The following is a 15,845-nucleotide window of genomic DNA, read 5'->3' on the forward strand; positions in this document are numbered from 1 at the left end:
CCTGTTCACTCTGTGTTCATTAAAGGCTCCTTCTGGATCTGCCTGCCTGACAGTCTGCCATCTTTTACGGTGTGGTCTGCTGAGGCAGCAGCATCTCCACTGCTGACAGGAGGAGACTGAACAGGCTGATCAGGAAGGTCAGCTCTGTTCTGGGATGCCCCCTGGACTCAGTGGAGGTAGTGGGCGACAGGAGAATGGTGGCGAAGCTATCATCCCTGTTAGAGAACACCTCCCACCCCATGCAGGACACTCTGACAGCACTGAGCAGCTCCTTCAGTGACAGGCTGCTGCACCCACGGTGTGTGAAGGAGAGATACCGCAAGTCTTTCCTTCCAGCTGCTGTCAGACTTTACAACAAACACTGTGCTCAGTAACCACACACACACCAGAAACGGACAACTCACTCCCCACCGTAACAACCTCATGCATTAGCTACTGTTGTTGCAAATATGTAATTTCTTTGTATCAATATATTTAGTACATTATTATATTGTTATTATTTATCGTTCTAAATATTTGTTATTGCAGTTTCTGCAGCTTTCCTGTTCTCTGCCTTGCCACTTTGCTGCTGTAACACTGAATTTCCCCACTGTGGGACTAATAAAGGTGATCTTATCTTAAATTTTTCCATAAGTCATGATCTTTACCTAGTGATATTGTAAGTTAAAAGTTATATTTCTACTCCAGACACAAATGTTTTACTTAGTTTCTCATAATTTGGTGTTACATTATCAAGTCATCTCTAAGTTTGATCCAGCATCATAAATTATTGTTTTACATTAACAGCTTATTACTTAGTACCACTATAATTTTGACTATTTAAATCTCATACTTCACCAAGTTTAACGCATTACTTTAATTATAATTTTGACTCAAATGACTTTTACCTAGTATCTCATAATTGTAAATATAATTTTTAAGGATCAAAATTTTGACTAAATGAGCTTTTTTTTTTTTTTTTTTTTTTTTTTTTTTTTGCAGAAATACTATACTTCTATACTTTTCAGATAAAAGGTCAAGGGAAGACGTTTGTAATGATACCGCAGAAGAGGAAGGGAAAAAAAAAGATGTTCTTTTATGTATGTTGAATCACACTGTTATTTGTTTTTTTATTATTATTTTTTAAGTCATAATTTATTAAATTAGCAATAGCATTATTGTATTGCACCACTGTATACTGCTCACACAGGCCTCTCCCCTCCCATCCATTTTTATTACATGATAAAATAACTGGCCATAGGTACTGTGCTGTACTTTTTTTTTTTTTTTCTTTTAATTATTTTTATGTAAACCATTTCTTTATGCCAGCAATGAATAATGTAATTTAGGAATGTAATTACAAGCTATTGTGGTGAAATATTTTTAATATATACAGTATATATGTGTCCACTGTACCTGTGGGCCAGTTATAACTGTGGTTGGCTGCTATTTAGATCATAAAAGGAAATATTTTGGTACTGTGTCTCAGAATGTTGGGTATTTTAGCAACAGCCTACAATATATTTTTGTAGCGACTCGATTAAGAATCCAATTTTGTTTTTTTGTTTTTTTTTCTTTGTAACTTCACACTACAGTTCCATGTGGATAATTATTACACGTTTTTCCCCTAGAATGAATGTGTCCGTTTGTATTTTCTTAATACACTCACACGTCTTTACTCTGTAACTGATATTTTTCATCATCATGCATCTACAAACAAAAGTGAATGAATGAGTTCAACATTTAGACTTCCAGCCCATCATTTGGCTTGTTTGATTATATTCTAAAACTCAGTGCTGTATTTCAGTTTCTATTTTTTCTGTTTTTTTTTCTTTCTCTAAAAGCTGAACTATAATCTTTGTGTCGTTGTGAACTGCAGCAGCCAGGCCACCTCTGATGAAGTGGATAAAGGAGGGATCAGTTGTCATACATGCACAGCCAAGAGTTTTGATCATCCATTATGGAATGAGGTGCTTTGTCCACTAATTGCCTTGAGCCACGGTCGTGGCTTCACTGCAACCTGAGCTCTCTAAGGAACCTGGCCGAGGCTGGGCCGGCTAACAGAAGCGGCTCTCTCTCAGGAAGACCCTGCAAGATGAGTCATCATCATTTGCAACATGAAGAAGTTAAATGAGCTATAAAACGGTGGCTGGGTTCCCAGGCCTATATAGCTTTTCTGGAGTTTTTGTTTTTATCTAAGGTTACAGCTTCATAACTTAAGAGTCCAGAAAGTTGTGTTGAAGTTATGTAGAAAATTGCCACCAGATACATTCAGTCTGTATTTGTGTATTTGTTGATAATGTATTGATAGCTGATAAAGGCCTAACCTTGAGGAAACTGTAGGAAAAAGATTATAAGTTGAGACTCAGCAGTCAGAAAGTAGCAGCAGGAGTAGTGTCGTCTCTGAATTGGAAGAGAAAACAATGATTACAAAGTGCTGACTTGCTTTTCAGTGTGAGGTGTGATGTGTTCACATGCACATCAGATGAACGGTGTACACAGATGTGATGAGAAGAGGACAATTGGACAAACAAACCTCTTACTTAATGAATATAAAGTTAGATTAAATATTTAATTTCCAGTGCTCTAATCTAAGTAAATTTAGCAAACATATAGTTTTAAGGTACTGTTGGCATACCTGTTTCATGTTTATACTTCTACTTGAAGTATGACATTGTACTTTAGTGCACCATATTTATTTAATACCTGTAGTTTCTTTGCAGATTAACATTTTTCCTTAAAGTATTATATAATGCATTGACCACCCAGCATTGCATTAAGTGTATATTTCTACAAAAAATAAATGCTATAGGACTATGGCATGAAAGACATTTAGGTTAGATACAACTGTTGTGTCAGCTGCATTTCAATCCCTGTATTCTAATATGAAAAAGGTCTTAAATGTACATTGAAATATATTAATTGAAATTCAGTTTTATGGACTGAAACAACACATATGTAGTCTAGAGACTATAGCACAATCACTGCAATGACCAGCTGATGTTTTCAGATCTTTCTGCCTGCACATGGTCATTTTATGCATTTATATTATAAACACTATTACATTGTCCCAACACATTATTGGAACTCTCATATATGAGCCTAAAACATTCAGTATTCATTGTGCTGTACCAGAAATTAAATTAGTCTACAAAATCAACCAAAAGTGGCCACTTAAACAATTCACCTGAAGATTACATTTGGTCCTCCAGAGTAGGTTACATATACATGCTACATATACAAAGGAACATGCTTCAAACACTGTTGATCTGAAGTGGATGTAAGGAGCCTGGAAGTAAAGCTGAAAGACAGCACTTGCACCTCATAGTCGCTGCGTTGTTTCAAATTCTTACTCCTCAAGTGCAGAGCCAAAACAAGAACAAAGGTGTCCCTGTCCACATACTTATGGCCTGCTCTGATACACTGACAATGTAGAAGTGAGGCCAGCCCAGCATTCCAGCACACACTGACAGAATGAGTCTCTCTCCCTCTCTCTCCTCCATCAGCAACTATTGTTGATCACTCCAAGCAGCGCCTCTCACCTTTCCTTCCAGGCATTCACCAGCTGCCCGTACAAACAGCAGCAGAGCTCTATGACCTCCCAGATAAAGCTGAATAATTCAAATGGCACTTTTGTGTTTGTGTGTGCATGCTGGTGCATGCCAGCTCAGCCTTGTCAATGGGTTCAGTGTGTATGCATAAACCACACACAAAACTTTTGTTGGGTCTGTATTGCATTTGTGGCTTCCTGTATGAAGCAGGTGGGTGTGATATGGGTGTGTAACTGCCCCTCAGTTCTCCTCCTGAGCATGTGTGCATGTTTGTATCAGTGACACCAGCTCTTGAGGACAAGCCGGAGCACTTTGCAGCCCCCCCAGCCATGCCAGAGTTCACCTGAGAAGCCTGGTAAGGTATATTACACTGAAATGAGCTCTCACTGCTTTTCCCCCCAGGGCGCACAACTACATTTACGCAGATCTAAAGATAGCCTTTCACTGCCATTTAGATTCAGCCTGTAGATAAAAGCTACCATTTGTTTGTTGCAAAAGGAGAAGGAAAGTCATTTTTATCCAGAGTGGAAAAGATTAACAGCCGCTTTGCATGAATTTTGCTTCCTTGATCTTTTTCGTTGTTTCAATATGTTCATTTATTGTACAGTTTTTCTTGGTGGAGATTCAGCACAGCCTAGCAATGACTGTTAGAAAATAAGATAAACTGTGGCTAAGCTAGGTCTAAAATCAGGGACTTACAGTGTGAAACCTGGTCTAAATGCTGATGGATTGAGCCAGGGACCTGGTTTCAATGAGTTTGACAGACGTGTTAGCTAACCTATAGCCCTTAATTGATTATTTTATTGAGTGGCTAACTTATCTATCAATGTGTGTTGCTGATAGATTTACATTTTATAATGCTTGATGACTAAAATCTGTACAATGTGTTTATATTTTTTGTGTTTCAAGGGGTAAAAAATTGTTAATATGTTTTGTTCATCTGTAGGTAATTTAACCTCTGACGAATTAACCATTATGTCACCGGTCAAGTCCCAAGGTAGAACAAGTGCTACAAAGCAGAGGGCAGAGGCAGTCAAAAAAGGAAATCAACAGAAAAATGTGAGACAGAATGGTTCCAAGGCATCTCAGCCTTGCTCTGAAGTGTCCAATGGGAAACAAAAAGGAAGAGGTGAAGTGAAGAATAATAAAAGGAAAGAAGGAAGCGGCATTTCACAACTGCAATATGAGAAAAATAGTAAGGGGGATGTAAACAAGACCACCAAACTCAAATGTCAACCAAAATCCCCTGCTACAAAACCAGGGAGACTCAGCAACAAGCCCCCAACCAAGCCTAAAAGCAAGAGACATGATAAAGAGACAGAAAGTGAGGAGGAGGAGGAGGAGGAGGAGGAGGAGGAGGAGGAATTGGAGAGTGCTGCAGGAGGTTCAGAGGATGCAACTGAAGAGGAAACTAGTAACAATGAGAATGAGGAGGACTGGGGCAGTTATGAAGAGCCGGCTGAGACACAGGGGAGTACGCAGAGCAGTGAGGAGGAGGCTGAGGCATCAGATACTCAAGGAGATACACAACATACAGCAACCGAGGAATCAGACAAAGAGTCTTCTGGGGAAGCCAAATCCAGAAGTGACTCTGAGGTTGAACCAGTTACATCCATTGCAGAAGAAGAGGAAACTGATAAGGAAGTTGATGAATCTGAGGATGTCATGAGTGAAGGGGATGAAGACAATGAGTTAACCCAGAAGGATAAATCGGAAAAGCCAACAGCTGATAGAGCTTGCAGAGGACACAGACTGACTCCAAGTCCTTCAAAGCCTGCACAAGCGGGAAAACACAAGATGTTTAAAAAGACAAAGGCAGATAAGCAGGCTGAGAAGGCAGAAAAACAGAGGGCCAAAGCGGAAAAGAAAAGGTTAGAAAAGGAAGCCAAACAAAAAGCCAAGGATGAAAAAAAGAACAAAAAGAAGCAACAGAAAGAGGACAAACCTGGTTCTGCAACAGAAGAGATTCAATCACTAAAAGGTCTTTCCCTCAACAAGGCTGACACAGCAAAAGCCAAGACAAAGTCAGAGAACAAAATTAAAAATATCAACAAGACAGATGTTCCTGTAGAAGCTGATCCTGAAGAGGGAGAAGAAGAGGATGAACCAACACTATCCAAAGCCATCAAAGGCCAAAACCGAATAATGCCTCTCAAAGCCAAAGGTAAAGACCTCAAAGCCATTCTGGAGCCTGAAGAGGAGAGGGATGACGGAAGTGTTGTGAAAGGGCAGCCACAGAGTTTGCTTTTGGGGAAGGTCAAGGTTGCATCTCTCCGAAACAAAGCTACAAAGCAAAATAAGATGTTAGCAAAGCCTGAGGAGGAAACATCAGCGAGTGAAGGCATTGATGGCAGGTCCAGCAAACCTAAGGAAGGTTTCACAGCACAAAGAAAAGGTATGGGAACTCTTAACCGAGTGTCTGGTTGGATACAGAAGAAAAAACCGAGGGGGTTAAACTTCAGAAAGAAGCTTTCTGCTTGGACTAAAGCCATTGGCGTCTCCCGCTGGCTCTCTCTTAGGGCCATAAAACAGAAACAAGGCACAAGAAAATCCAAAGGCAATATTCTCAAACACAGGATGGCCATGAGAGTTGCCAGTAAAACCAGCCTGGCCAGTAGGAAAAAAGAAAGCTCTTCTGAGGACAAGATGGCTAAAGAGAAAGTCAGCCTCCAGGAAGAGTCAGGGGAGGGAGGAGAAGAAGCGGGGGAGAAAGAGGTAGAGGCCAAATATGCTGTGGTACTTCCCAGGATGAGCAAACTGGGCAAGGCAAAAACAGTCACAGCATCCCCAGCAGCTCCTGGACCTTCCACTCCAAGTACCACTGAATCACCAGGAGAGCCCACTCCCTCAGAGCCCAAACCCCCAAAACCAGGTGCCAGGCTTGTACTTCCTGTTAAGCCAGATCTCAGCCTCCTGAAGTCCATCAAGAAGCCCTTGCCAGGAGGGTTAACATCAGGCGGGGATGTAGCAGAGAGGGTCCCTGGGTCCAGTGGTACACCGGAAGGATCATTGAACCCTGAGGATAGAGACAGGAGAGCTGCCCTTGACAATAAAAATGGAGTCAGAGTGCTACAAGCTGCAAAAGGGAAACTAGACCCCTCCAAGATCAAACTGACCAAGATGTCCTTGTCAGGAGGAACGATAGGTGGAGGAGTGACGCAGGCCAAAGGACCAGAGACAGAGAGAGAGGTGGCAGTTGGGATACCTGGGTCTACCACTCAGCCCTTTCCAAATGGAGAGGCAAATGCAGTGATGCCAGGTGTTTGGTCCTTGTATGAAGAAGAAGCAGATAGGGAAGTGGCCCAGCTGATGGGTATGGGCGGTATATATACTACCACTCAACCAGAGGTGCACTGGGCTGGGAACCAACGGATGAGTGGAGACCCTCAGGTATGTAAACACTTCATTAAAAATACAAAATACAAGGTATGAAGTGCCTTTCTGTAAGTTATACAAGAAGAGTAACAACAAAGGGAGTCCCTCTGGTGTTTCTAGCTGTGACAAAAAAATATTAAATCAGGGGTCTGCTGATTCTTTTAAAGCCACTCATCTGTCTTTGCTGTGTGTGGGTCAGGACTGGCTGCGTGCTGAGAACTTGTTGCCCCACCAGACGGTGGAGAAGCTAAGCAAATGGACAGTCTATAATAATGGGAGCCAGGTTAGGACTGTTTCTGCCAACAATGGAAAGGGTCCATGGGAATCAGAGGACCCCACCCAGGAGATGTTGGAGAGCCGACTTGTCAGCACACAGGTATTAATACTGCATTATGACAGTCCTGTGAACTCCCTTGTCCTAGACAGTGGAAGACACAACAGACTGACCATATTTATTCACCACAAACAACCAAAGTATTGACAACAGAGACATAATCTTTAGTCAGCTACCAATGCATACACTGACTACTGGGAATTCTGGTTCTTTATTTTCCTCCATATCCCTCTGTTTTTAGTTCTTCGACATTCATGAATTGGAGCCTTAAAGCTTTTGATTATTTGCAAATCTTTGGTGTAAATTGAGATGTTTTCAACTCAAGCACACATCACCTGGACCAAATACGCATCTATTCACATTCACTCACATTTACATTCAACTGCACGGCTTTGTGTTCACATGAACCACTAACAATGATAAAGATGTGACTTTACCCACACTAACAGACTTCAAAGGAGGTTTAATGAGGTCAAAAAAGTGGAAATGGGTAGACAGGTTCTTTAAAGTATTAGTTGTCCAGATAGATACGGATACAGTGTAAAATGGTAGTTACTGTATTTCATCTTAGTCTCACCTCCAAACACCTTGGCCTACTCTAAAAAGTGGACCAATGTGTTTGAAGAGGAGAGATCTTGCGGTACTTCTAAAAATCACCATCTTTATTAATAATTATATATTGAATTTCTTAGCAATTTGCCCAATACTCACCCAGAAAACTTGCTCTGAACCAAAATGACTGACCACCACACACTTTAATCCCAACCCTCAATTCAGAACAGTGAGACTATGGTTGTCTAATGTCTAGGAGCTGGAGTCGGTTCTGCTTCATCACTTACAGCTACTGTGCACACAAAACAATGAGCCATAAAAGACTTCCTGTTGGTTTATTCATCTACTGGGCTGTGCAGATACAATAGAACCTACAACAAGCTGCAGCGTGCTGCTATGAGATTGCAGTATATCGACTATCAGACTGCGCCATCGTTGCAAGTAGATTAGTTACCTGCTGTGGAAAGTTTATGGATAGAGTGGAACATTAGAGAAGTGTAGAAACAAAACACATAATGGGCTCTCGATCAGGTTTTGAGAATCTAATGATATATGCAGTGTTCGCCAGACTAGAAGATGGCTGTAGAGAGAAGGTGAGGGCTGAGGTGTATGAAGGTCTTGGTCCTGAGGAGCGTGGTGGTGGTGGACTTCTTATTTTGACTCGTGTCTCCGGATCTGCTCATGTTACTGCCTTTTTTTTAGGTGGTGATGCCAGGCAGCAAAAGAGCTGTAGAGGTGGATGAGGTGGAAGATCTGTCCCAACTGGAGTGAGTTCACACACACACACACACACACACACACACACACACACACACACACACACACACACACACAGAGAGCACCTACAGTATAATTAACCTGTTTGCCTACTGTATGTTCTCAGAGAAGTATGCGAGAGCTCTGTGCTTCTGAATCTGAAGAAGAGGTTCCACCGTGACTGTATCTATGTAAGTTTCATTACTGACCTCACACATCTGAAGTATTTTAAATTAGGTAACTTAGGTACTCTCCTCTGCTTCACCTCTCCAGTAGCTGGCATCTTTGTTAAAATTGACAAAAAAATTACATATAGCTGGGTATATGCAAAAAAAAATCATACCATGCATGTAGGGTAAGGACAATTTAAAGGTACTTCAAAAAATGAATGCATAGATAACTGGCTAAAATTTACCAAAACAATTCTGGACCCCCAATATCTACAGCACTATCCTTCCCAAATTAGTTTTTTAGATTAGTTTTTTCTTGTCCATAAATAATAATTTTCATTGAATGGCTGTGTCATTTTTTTCCCCAGACTTACATTGGAAACATGCTACTGTCCATTAACCCCTTCAAGCCTCTTAACATCTATAAAGATGAGCTGAGACAGAAATACCAGGGCAAACAGCAGCAGAGAAACCCACCGTGAGCAAACACTTCACTCGCTTCAAAACATCTGTCCCCTTTAAGTGTCCACAGTATGTTTGACTTTCTCTTTTTCTCTGCTTCAGCCATGTATATGCCATAGCTGACACCGCCTTCAACCAGTCTCAGGCCTCCACACAGGAGCAGTGCATCATCATAAGGTAATGACAGGAACACCATTTTATAATATAACTATTATATAACTATAATTTGTCTTCCCTGCGTGCTCTCATTCTCTAGTCTGCTCTGTTCCATCACCTAAACACATATATATTTTAAAGGATAAAGCTTAATAATATACCATATTTTTTATTGCCAACAAATCCTGCAAACAGACTGAAACCAATAATGATATATCTTATTCCTCTGTGCCGTAGTAATAGAAAAACTATAAAAAAAAGCATCAGTGAGCCACACTGTTGGACTGGGTGACATGTTCCTTCATCACCCTGAACACACACACATTTATTATTTTGACTTAATCTCACACAAATACTGTCCAGCTGCCAGAAATATTCACCCTACAAATGTGGATTCATCTGCTGCTGAAAAAAGTGCCCAAAAATGCACAATTTCCTCCAGATTCAGTGATGTCTGATAGAAACTACAGTGATCATCTGTTTTCAGAAATTACTGAGCATTTTTAAAGTTTTATGTTTTCTGAACAAACCAGTGGTCTTGGAGATCAGGTCAGAAAGTACTGACAAATGGTCTGACAAATTGTCACCTTTGGCATTTTAATCTGATTTATTTACAGTAAGAAAAATAAAGGATAACACTTTTATCCTTTAAACCATATGTGCTAAAGACAATATTTGACTTTGTCCAGTAATTTGGTTTATGATCAAATACCTGCAAAACTAATGAAAGTCATATCAGCCTCAGCTATACTGTGTGTGTATGGACCAAATCTGGCCCATATGTAGCATGGTTGTCAGATGCTACTTCCACATCTGGACCAATTCTAGCACACACACTGAAAACAGCAGAGAACAATACCATAATTTGCCCAGATGTGGGAGTATATTGGATTGGATTGGATTGGCTTTATTGTCACTGTAACAGTACAAGTACAATTGCAGCGAAATTACAACAATAAACCCAAACTATACTCCGGGGGGGGGGTACAGTGTGGATTTGATAAAAAAAAACCTCGGCAACATAAGCATATATAAGCACATTTTACAACATATCGACGCAAACAACTTGCTCCAGGGGAGGGGGGAGGGGGGGAGGAGGTGGTTCCAGTACAGACAGGCAGCCAGCCTTAGCTGCTGCCATTGAGGCGCAGCCATCGGACCCCGCCCGCTGCACTGGATGGGAAGAAGCGGCGAAGGCGTGGGATGGGGTTGGGGGTTGGGGTGTGTGTTGCATATGTACATGTGAGGAGTGCCGTGAATGTGTGTGTGTGCATAGGCCTGGAGAGCCGCTTCGTCTAGTTCACAATCAGTGCCTCAGTTCGCAGGGTGTCATCGCGATAACACAGCAAGTTGCCATGGAGACATCCTTGATCGGTTCCTGGACGGAGTCAACAATCCACAGGTGTCCGTGGAGGAAAGGAGGGAGGGGGGGTGTAGAAGCGTCTCACTGCAGCGATCTCGTGGGGGAGTTGTTCCAGCACCGGCCTTGGCCAAGGCGGGGGCCGGAACGCAGATTAGATTATGATTGTTTGGGTTAGGGCGAGCAGTCGTATTTCAATAGACACGGCTTACTCTGTTTGTCCATTCTGGTCATCTCCTCCAAGCTTCTCCAAGATGTGACCCATATTGCGATTTATGACCACAGTCTGAGCGTTAACAGCTCTGTCTATTGCCACAGACAGGGTGTTGACAGCTCCTTCCAAGGTGTTTCCAAGTTGTGGTTCACAATCACAGTCTGAGTGCTTACAGCTTTACTCACTCCATCAATTATGTCGGGCAGCGTGGGGATTTGGACTCCTGTCACCGTCTTCCGAATTTTCAGATACACCAGGGCAATGCCTAATCCAATCAGCAGAAAGCCTGATATCACAGTTCCGAATATATAGAGATCTTCGATGTCCTCAACGGAAAGACTCGCCAGGCACACGACCCTCCACTGCTCCCAGGAGTCCCTCATGTAGCCAGCGGCGTACGTTCCACCAGGGCAGACAGGTTCCCCCGAGCCCGGGCTTCTCGTCGAGAAGATCCTGTCAATTGCGTTGAGAGACCAGTTGACCAATTCCATGATTTTAGATTTAGAGAGCAGTGCGGAGAGAGGCTTCCAAGGTTTAGACAAGACAGGACGAGACGTGAGATGCAAGGCAGGGAAAAAAAGGGAGAGGAGAGAGGGGGAAGATGCGTCCGCCTTTGTTGAGAGCCGGAAGAAGAAGGTTGAGAGCCGGAAGAAGAAGATATGGACCAGACTCAGGCCAAGGAACCAGGCAGTAGCTCAAATGTACACTTTATTTTATTTATTTATAACCCTAGTTATATTTTCTGATAAAAAATCTGTGTCATGGGGCGGTTTGGAGGACTTGGGGTTAAGGTGCCAACCATGGGCCTCAGTATCCCCGGTTAATGATGAGAACAAGATGAGGACATTTCTTGTGAATCATCTCTCTCTCCGCATTTACCTGTCATCGTCCCACTAAACTAAATAAAGGCATGAAATGTCCAGAAAATAATTTGAAAAGGTTTTGTCATGTCTCAGGTAATTTGTATTTCTTGTGTAGTGGCCAGAGTGGTTCAGGAAAGACTGAGGCGACCAAGCTGATCGTTCACTACCTCAGCTCCATGTATGAGGGCAGAAACAACAACCTGCGACAGGTAATTCTCTGTGGCAAAGAAACACCATTATGAAACATCCTTATTAATGTGTTTTATCGCTCCAACACTGCAGGGCATTAGCAGGTGTAAACTGTAGTCCTCCAACCATTTTCTTTCTTTCTGTTACTTGACCAGCCCATGGAGGTCTTTCCCATCCTGGAGAGTTTTGGGAATGCCAAGACCATCCTCAACAACAACTCCAGCCGCTTTGGCAAGTACCTCCACATCCACATTCTCCAGTGAGTCCACTAATGGTACCCTCTGTAGAAATATCTCTTGATGTTTCACCCCCTGGTCCTTTGTTGCTTCCCCTGATGAGACTGGTTTCAGCTGTTTTGTTTGCTGACTCTGTCTTATCTTGGTTGACAGTGGGGTCGTTGTAGGAACCTCATTGTCCAGGTATCTCCTTGAGAAGTCCAGAGTTGTATTTCAGGTGAGAACATTGAGTGAGGTGTGCTGTGTGTTCAAAATAGGCGGAGTCCATATGTTACATTTACTGGAAAAGCAAATTTCATCAGGTTCAAACAGATTACAAGAAACACTTACACCACATTGGCTTTGGTGCCTACATTGTGAATAGGGCTGTTGGGTAATTTGTCACTGTGTAAATTAGCTGTGTGATCAGCTTTTCATGTAATATACCACAGGACTTGGCTTGGAATAAAATGTCTCAAGTTCCTTTTTTGGTTGATTGCTTTTGCTTCTTGGAAAATGAATGGTTTGGAGGCTCAGCTTTCTCAGCTTGATAAAGGACACCTCCACCTATAAAACTGATTAAATGGCTTTCTGTCCTCAGTTTTTAGCCATGCTAACAGAATTACTTGGGGAAGCATTGGGAAATATCTTGGCAAATGTTAAATGGATTGCTGTGACAGTTTGTACAAACATTCATGATGGCTTTAGTGAGCAATTTTTCAATGATCATGTTTGCTACAGATGTTCAAGATCCCCAGAGAATGGATCCTAAAGGCACTGATAATCTCCTGACTTTCAGCCTAGCACCACAGACAGGTCAAATTTTTCAGTCAGCTAATGAAATATCTCTAAATCTACCACATGGATTGGCACAAAATGCAGTACTATCATTTTCTTTTGGTCTCAAGTACAACATAGATTGCCATGACATTTGGCACAGACAGTTTCTCATTGGATCAATTGTGATAACTTTAATGACCACCTCACTTTTCAACTTGTCCAATTCTTTGATTTATGACCTGCAAAAATAATGACATTCTCATCAGCTTCAGTTGTCAAGTTGTCAAGCTTCACTGTTATGTATGCTACGGTGCTAGCTAGCATGCAATTTCCTCCTATTATTATTAATATATTACAGGCTACAGTGTCAGGCACCTTTGTCTACACATCATTTTTTATTTATTTTTAATTTTATTTAGTTGCCTGTGAGCAAACAATGACATGTTATTAATTAATCAGTTCATCAATTTCTCCTCCACTGTGCTTGGGAACATATATTTGATGGGAACAAAACTTTACATGGCTGTGTTCACTACAGTTCTCTAGAGTGTAGCACTTATATATTGCATTTGGTTGTTGCCAAACCACATCATAGCTCATTACTATAAAATTGCCTTCACTAAAATTTTTTCTGACACCCACACCACACATGGCCAAACGGGAAGCGACTGCTCACCCCAAGAGGCGCTGGCTGACATAGAAAATGTATGACTTCTAGTCACTTTGATGTTGTCTCTACTTTCATTCTGATTGTAAAGTCAGTCCTTTAGTTCATTTCTTCATACTCTTTGACTGACATGTGTAAGTAAGAGAACAACACATGGCCACTAATTTGTGCTTCATTAAGTGTGTTTTGTTTGTTTTAGTTTTCATTTCAGAATTTATGAACTGCATTGATGCCTCTGTCTGGTTCTTGTCTCATTTGCTTTGTAGGCCAATGAGGAGAGGAACTACCATGTGTTTTATGAGCTGCTGGCAGGTATGAACGACTGGGACAAACGGGAGCTCTACCTGCAGGGAGCTGAGACCTATTACTACCTAAACCAAGTACATCACACATCAGTGAACACAGAATTGTTTTCATCTCTGGTTTTCACTGAGTTTCTCTCTCACTCATTAGACATTTTACACATTTATTTTCTCTCTGTCCTCCTGTAGGGTGGCGCCTGTGAGTTGAACGGGAAGCAGGACAAAGAGGATTTCCAGCTTTTGGTTCAGTGCTTTGACACCATTGGCCTCCATGCTGACCAGGTCTCCACCGTCTGGGCCATCCTGTCCTCCATTCTGCAGCTTGGCAATATCTGCTTCAGCTCATATGAGGTGTGTGTGTGTTGGAGAGAGAGCATTAGTCATATCAAACACTGGTATCATGCATCCGGTGGTGTTGTTTCAGAGTGAATCCTTTGAGGTGTCCCGCATCTTCAGCGAGACTGAGGCCAGGAGGGTTGGCTCCCTGCTGCAGATTTCCTCTGAGGCCCTGCAGACGGTCATCACTCACAGAGTCACAGTCAGTAGCCTCTCATGCACCAGTCATGCCTTATTGTTCAAATGTTTACACTGATCAGCTCTGTCATCCACAGGAGACGACGTACGACAGGATCTACTGCCCTCTGTCTGTGGAAAGTGCCATAGAATCCAGGTAGGAACATTTCAGGCTGCATGTAAGCACAAACATTACACACATCTCTTCTCTGACTCTTGCTTCCTGCTATCCATTCATTCATCAATCCATTCCCTGCCATTTTTTCTGGGTGTGGTTGTAGTGGGAGCAGGCCATAGGTCCTTCTTCCATGCTATGTACTGTAGCTCTTCCTGGGTGACCCCCAAGGCTTTCCCAGGCTAAATGATAGATCTAATCACTTGAGGGTGTTCTGGGTCTGCCCTATTTTTCTCCTTCCAGCTGGGTGTACCTTAACTATTTCCACAAGGAGGAATTTTGGAGGCATCTCAATCAGATGCTTGAACCACCCCAACTAGTTCCTTTCAAAACAAGTGGTTCTACTCTCTACTCTAAGCTCCTTCCAGATGTCTGAGCTGCTCTGCTTCTTGATTGGCAAACTACCATGACCCCTGCATTACCCCTTCACTGTTCCACTGTTCTGTGTTGCTCCTCCAGCAAGCTTGCATTGTGGCAGCATCATTGGCCTTGTTCAGACTGCCAGCCAAAATCCGATTTTTAGCCCATCCAGATTGGAACTGGATGGCTCTTTTGAAGTCTGAACAGTCACAAATCACATGAAATCCGATTTTTGGAAACCAGATCAAAACCACCTTCGGGAGGTAGTTTCAGATCACATTTGGACAGATGCGTCTCAGTCTGAACAGCTCCAAACACTCAGATCGGTTTTGACTGTCCGTGACGTCACTCTATGCGTTGCTGCACAGAAACTCCGGCAGTGAATGCAGCACGAAGCATTGTTGTGTATAATCCTACCAGCCTCCTGCGGCATTGCAAATGTCTAGTGCGTCTGAGATGTTCTGCACCTCTACTGGACAGTGATAAGGCCAATATACTGAGATGACCTGCCTCCATCATGTTTTTTGTTGTTGTTGTCGCTGTCGCAATTATATGACATCAGATGCTCCGTTACTACAACAACCTGTCAGATCAGTCAATAATGTGGCACAGTCTGAACAGAGCCATATCCGATTTGGACACTTGCTAAAAACAGTGTGGACAGTCAGCCCTAAAAATCGGATTTGAGTAGGAATCTGATTTGAATCAGATTCGCCTGCAGTCTGAACGCGGCCATTAAGTTGTGGCACTTCTGGTGTCACCTATAGCTACCACTGAGCTTCCACAGCAGCTTTCGCTGATTAAGGCATCTGCTAGTGAGAAATTGAAGTGACAGAAGTATATTACATGACTTTTAATCCTTTGTAATGTCT

The 15,845-nt window shown here is 42.3% G+C and overlaps 2 protein-coding genes across 4 annotated transcripts in view; both read left to right on the plus strand.

The window, feature by feature from the left end:
- Positions 1-4,505: 4,505 nt before the first annotated feature.
- On the plus strand, positions 4,506-9,360 carry LOC139609120 (glutamic acid-rich protein). The gene is made up of 6 exons (XM_071463371.1): positions 4,506-6,920; positions 7,105-7,281; positions 8,494-8,558; positions 8,675-8,738; positions 9,086-9,195; positions 9,282-9,360. The coding sequence occupies exons 1-6, from the start codon at positions 4,506-4,508 to the stop codon at positions 9,358-9,360; spliced, it is 2,910 nt and encodes a 969-aa protein (XP_071319472.1).
- Positions 9,361-11,293: 1,933 nt separating this feature from the next.
- Positions 11,294-15,845, plus strand: part of LOC139608828 (unconventional myosin-XV-like) — a 35,639-nt gene continuing 31,087 nt past the window's right edge. The window contains exons 1-7 of one of the 3 annotated variants that reach the window (XM_071462924.1): positions 11,294-11,981; positions 12,117-12,220; positions 12,351-12,414; positions 13,890-14,003; positions 14,115-14,276; positions 14,350-14,463; positions 14,537-14,595. In XM_071462924.1, the coding sequence (XP_071319025.1) occupies positions 11,820-11,981; positions 12,117-12,220; positions 12,351-12,414; positions 13,890-14,003; positions 14,115-14,276; positions 14,350-14,463; positions 14,537-14,595 (779 nt within the window). In that variant the 5' untranslated portion in view covers positions 11,294-11,819. Of the gene's footprint in view, positions 11,982-12,116; positions 12,415-13,889; positions 14,004-14,114; positions 14,277-14,349; positions 14,464-14,536; positions 14,596-15,845 lie in introns of those variants that run through there. The other 2 variants (XM_071462925.1, XM_071462926.1) reach the window with 2 other exon arrangements.

Source organism: Trachinotus anak, unplaced genomic scaffold (assembly GCF_046630095.1).
Source record: "Trachinotus anak isolate AG129_WGS33_773 ecotype Australia unplaced genomic scaffold, CSIRO_AGI_Tana_v1 ptg000025l, whole genome shotgun sequence".
In the NCBI taxonomy this organism is placed as follows: Eukaryota; Metazoa; Chordata; class Actinopteri; order Carangiformes; family Carangidae; genus Trachinotus; species Trachinotus anak.

Excerpts from the sequence above, each read along its gene's own strand:
- LOC139609120 (XM_071463371.1), top strand. The coding sequence starts at position 4,506 with ATGTCACCGGTCAAGTCCCAAGGTAGAACAAGTGCTACAAAGCAGAGG. Across the intron at positions 7,282-8,493 it reads GCCGACTTGTCAGCACACAG|GTGGTGATGCCAGGCAGCAA; the intron begins GTATTAATACTG and ends CCTTTTTTTTAG. Across the intron at positions 8,559-8,674 it reads GAAGATCTGTCCCAACTGGA|AGAAGTATGCGAGAGCTCTG; the intron begins GTGAGTTCACAC and ends GTATGTTCTCAG.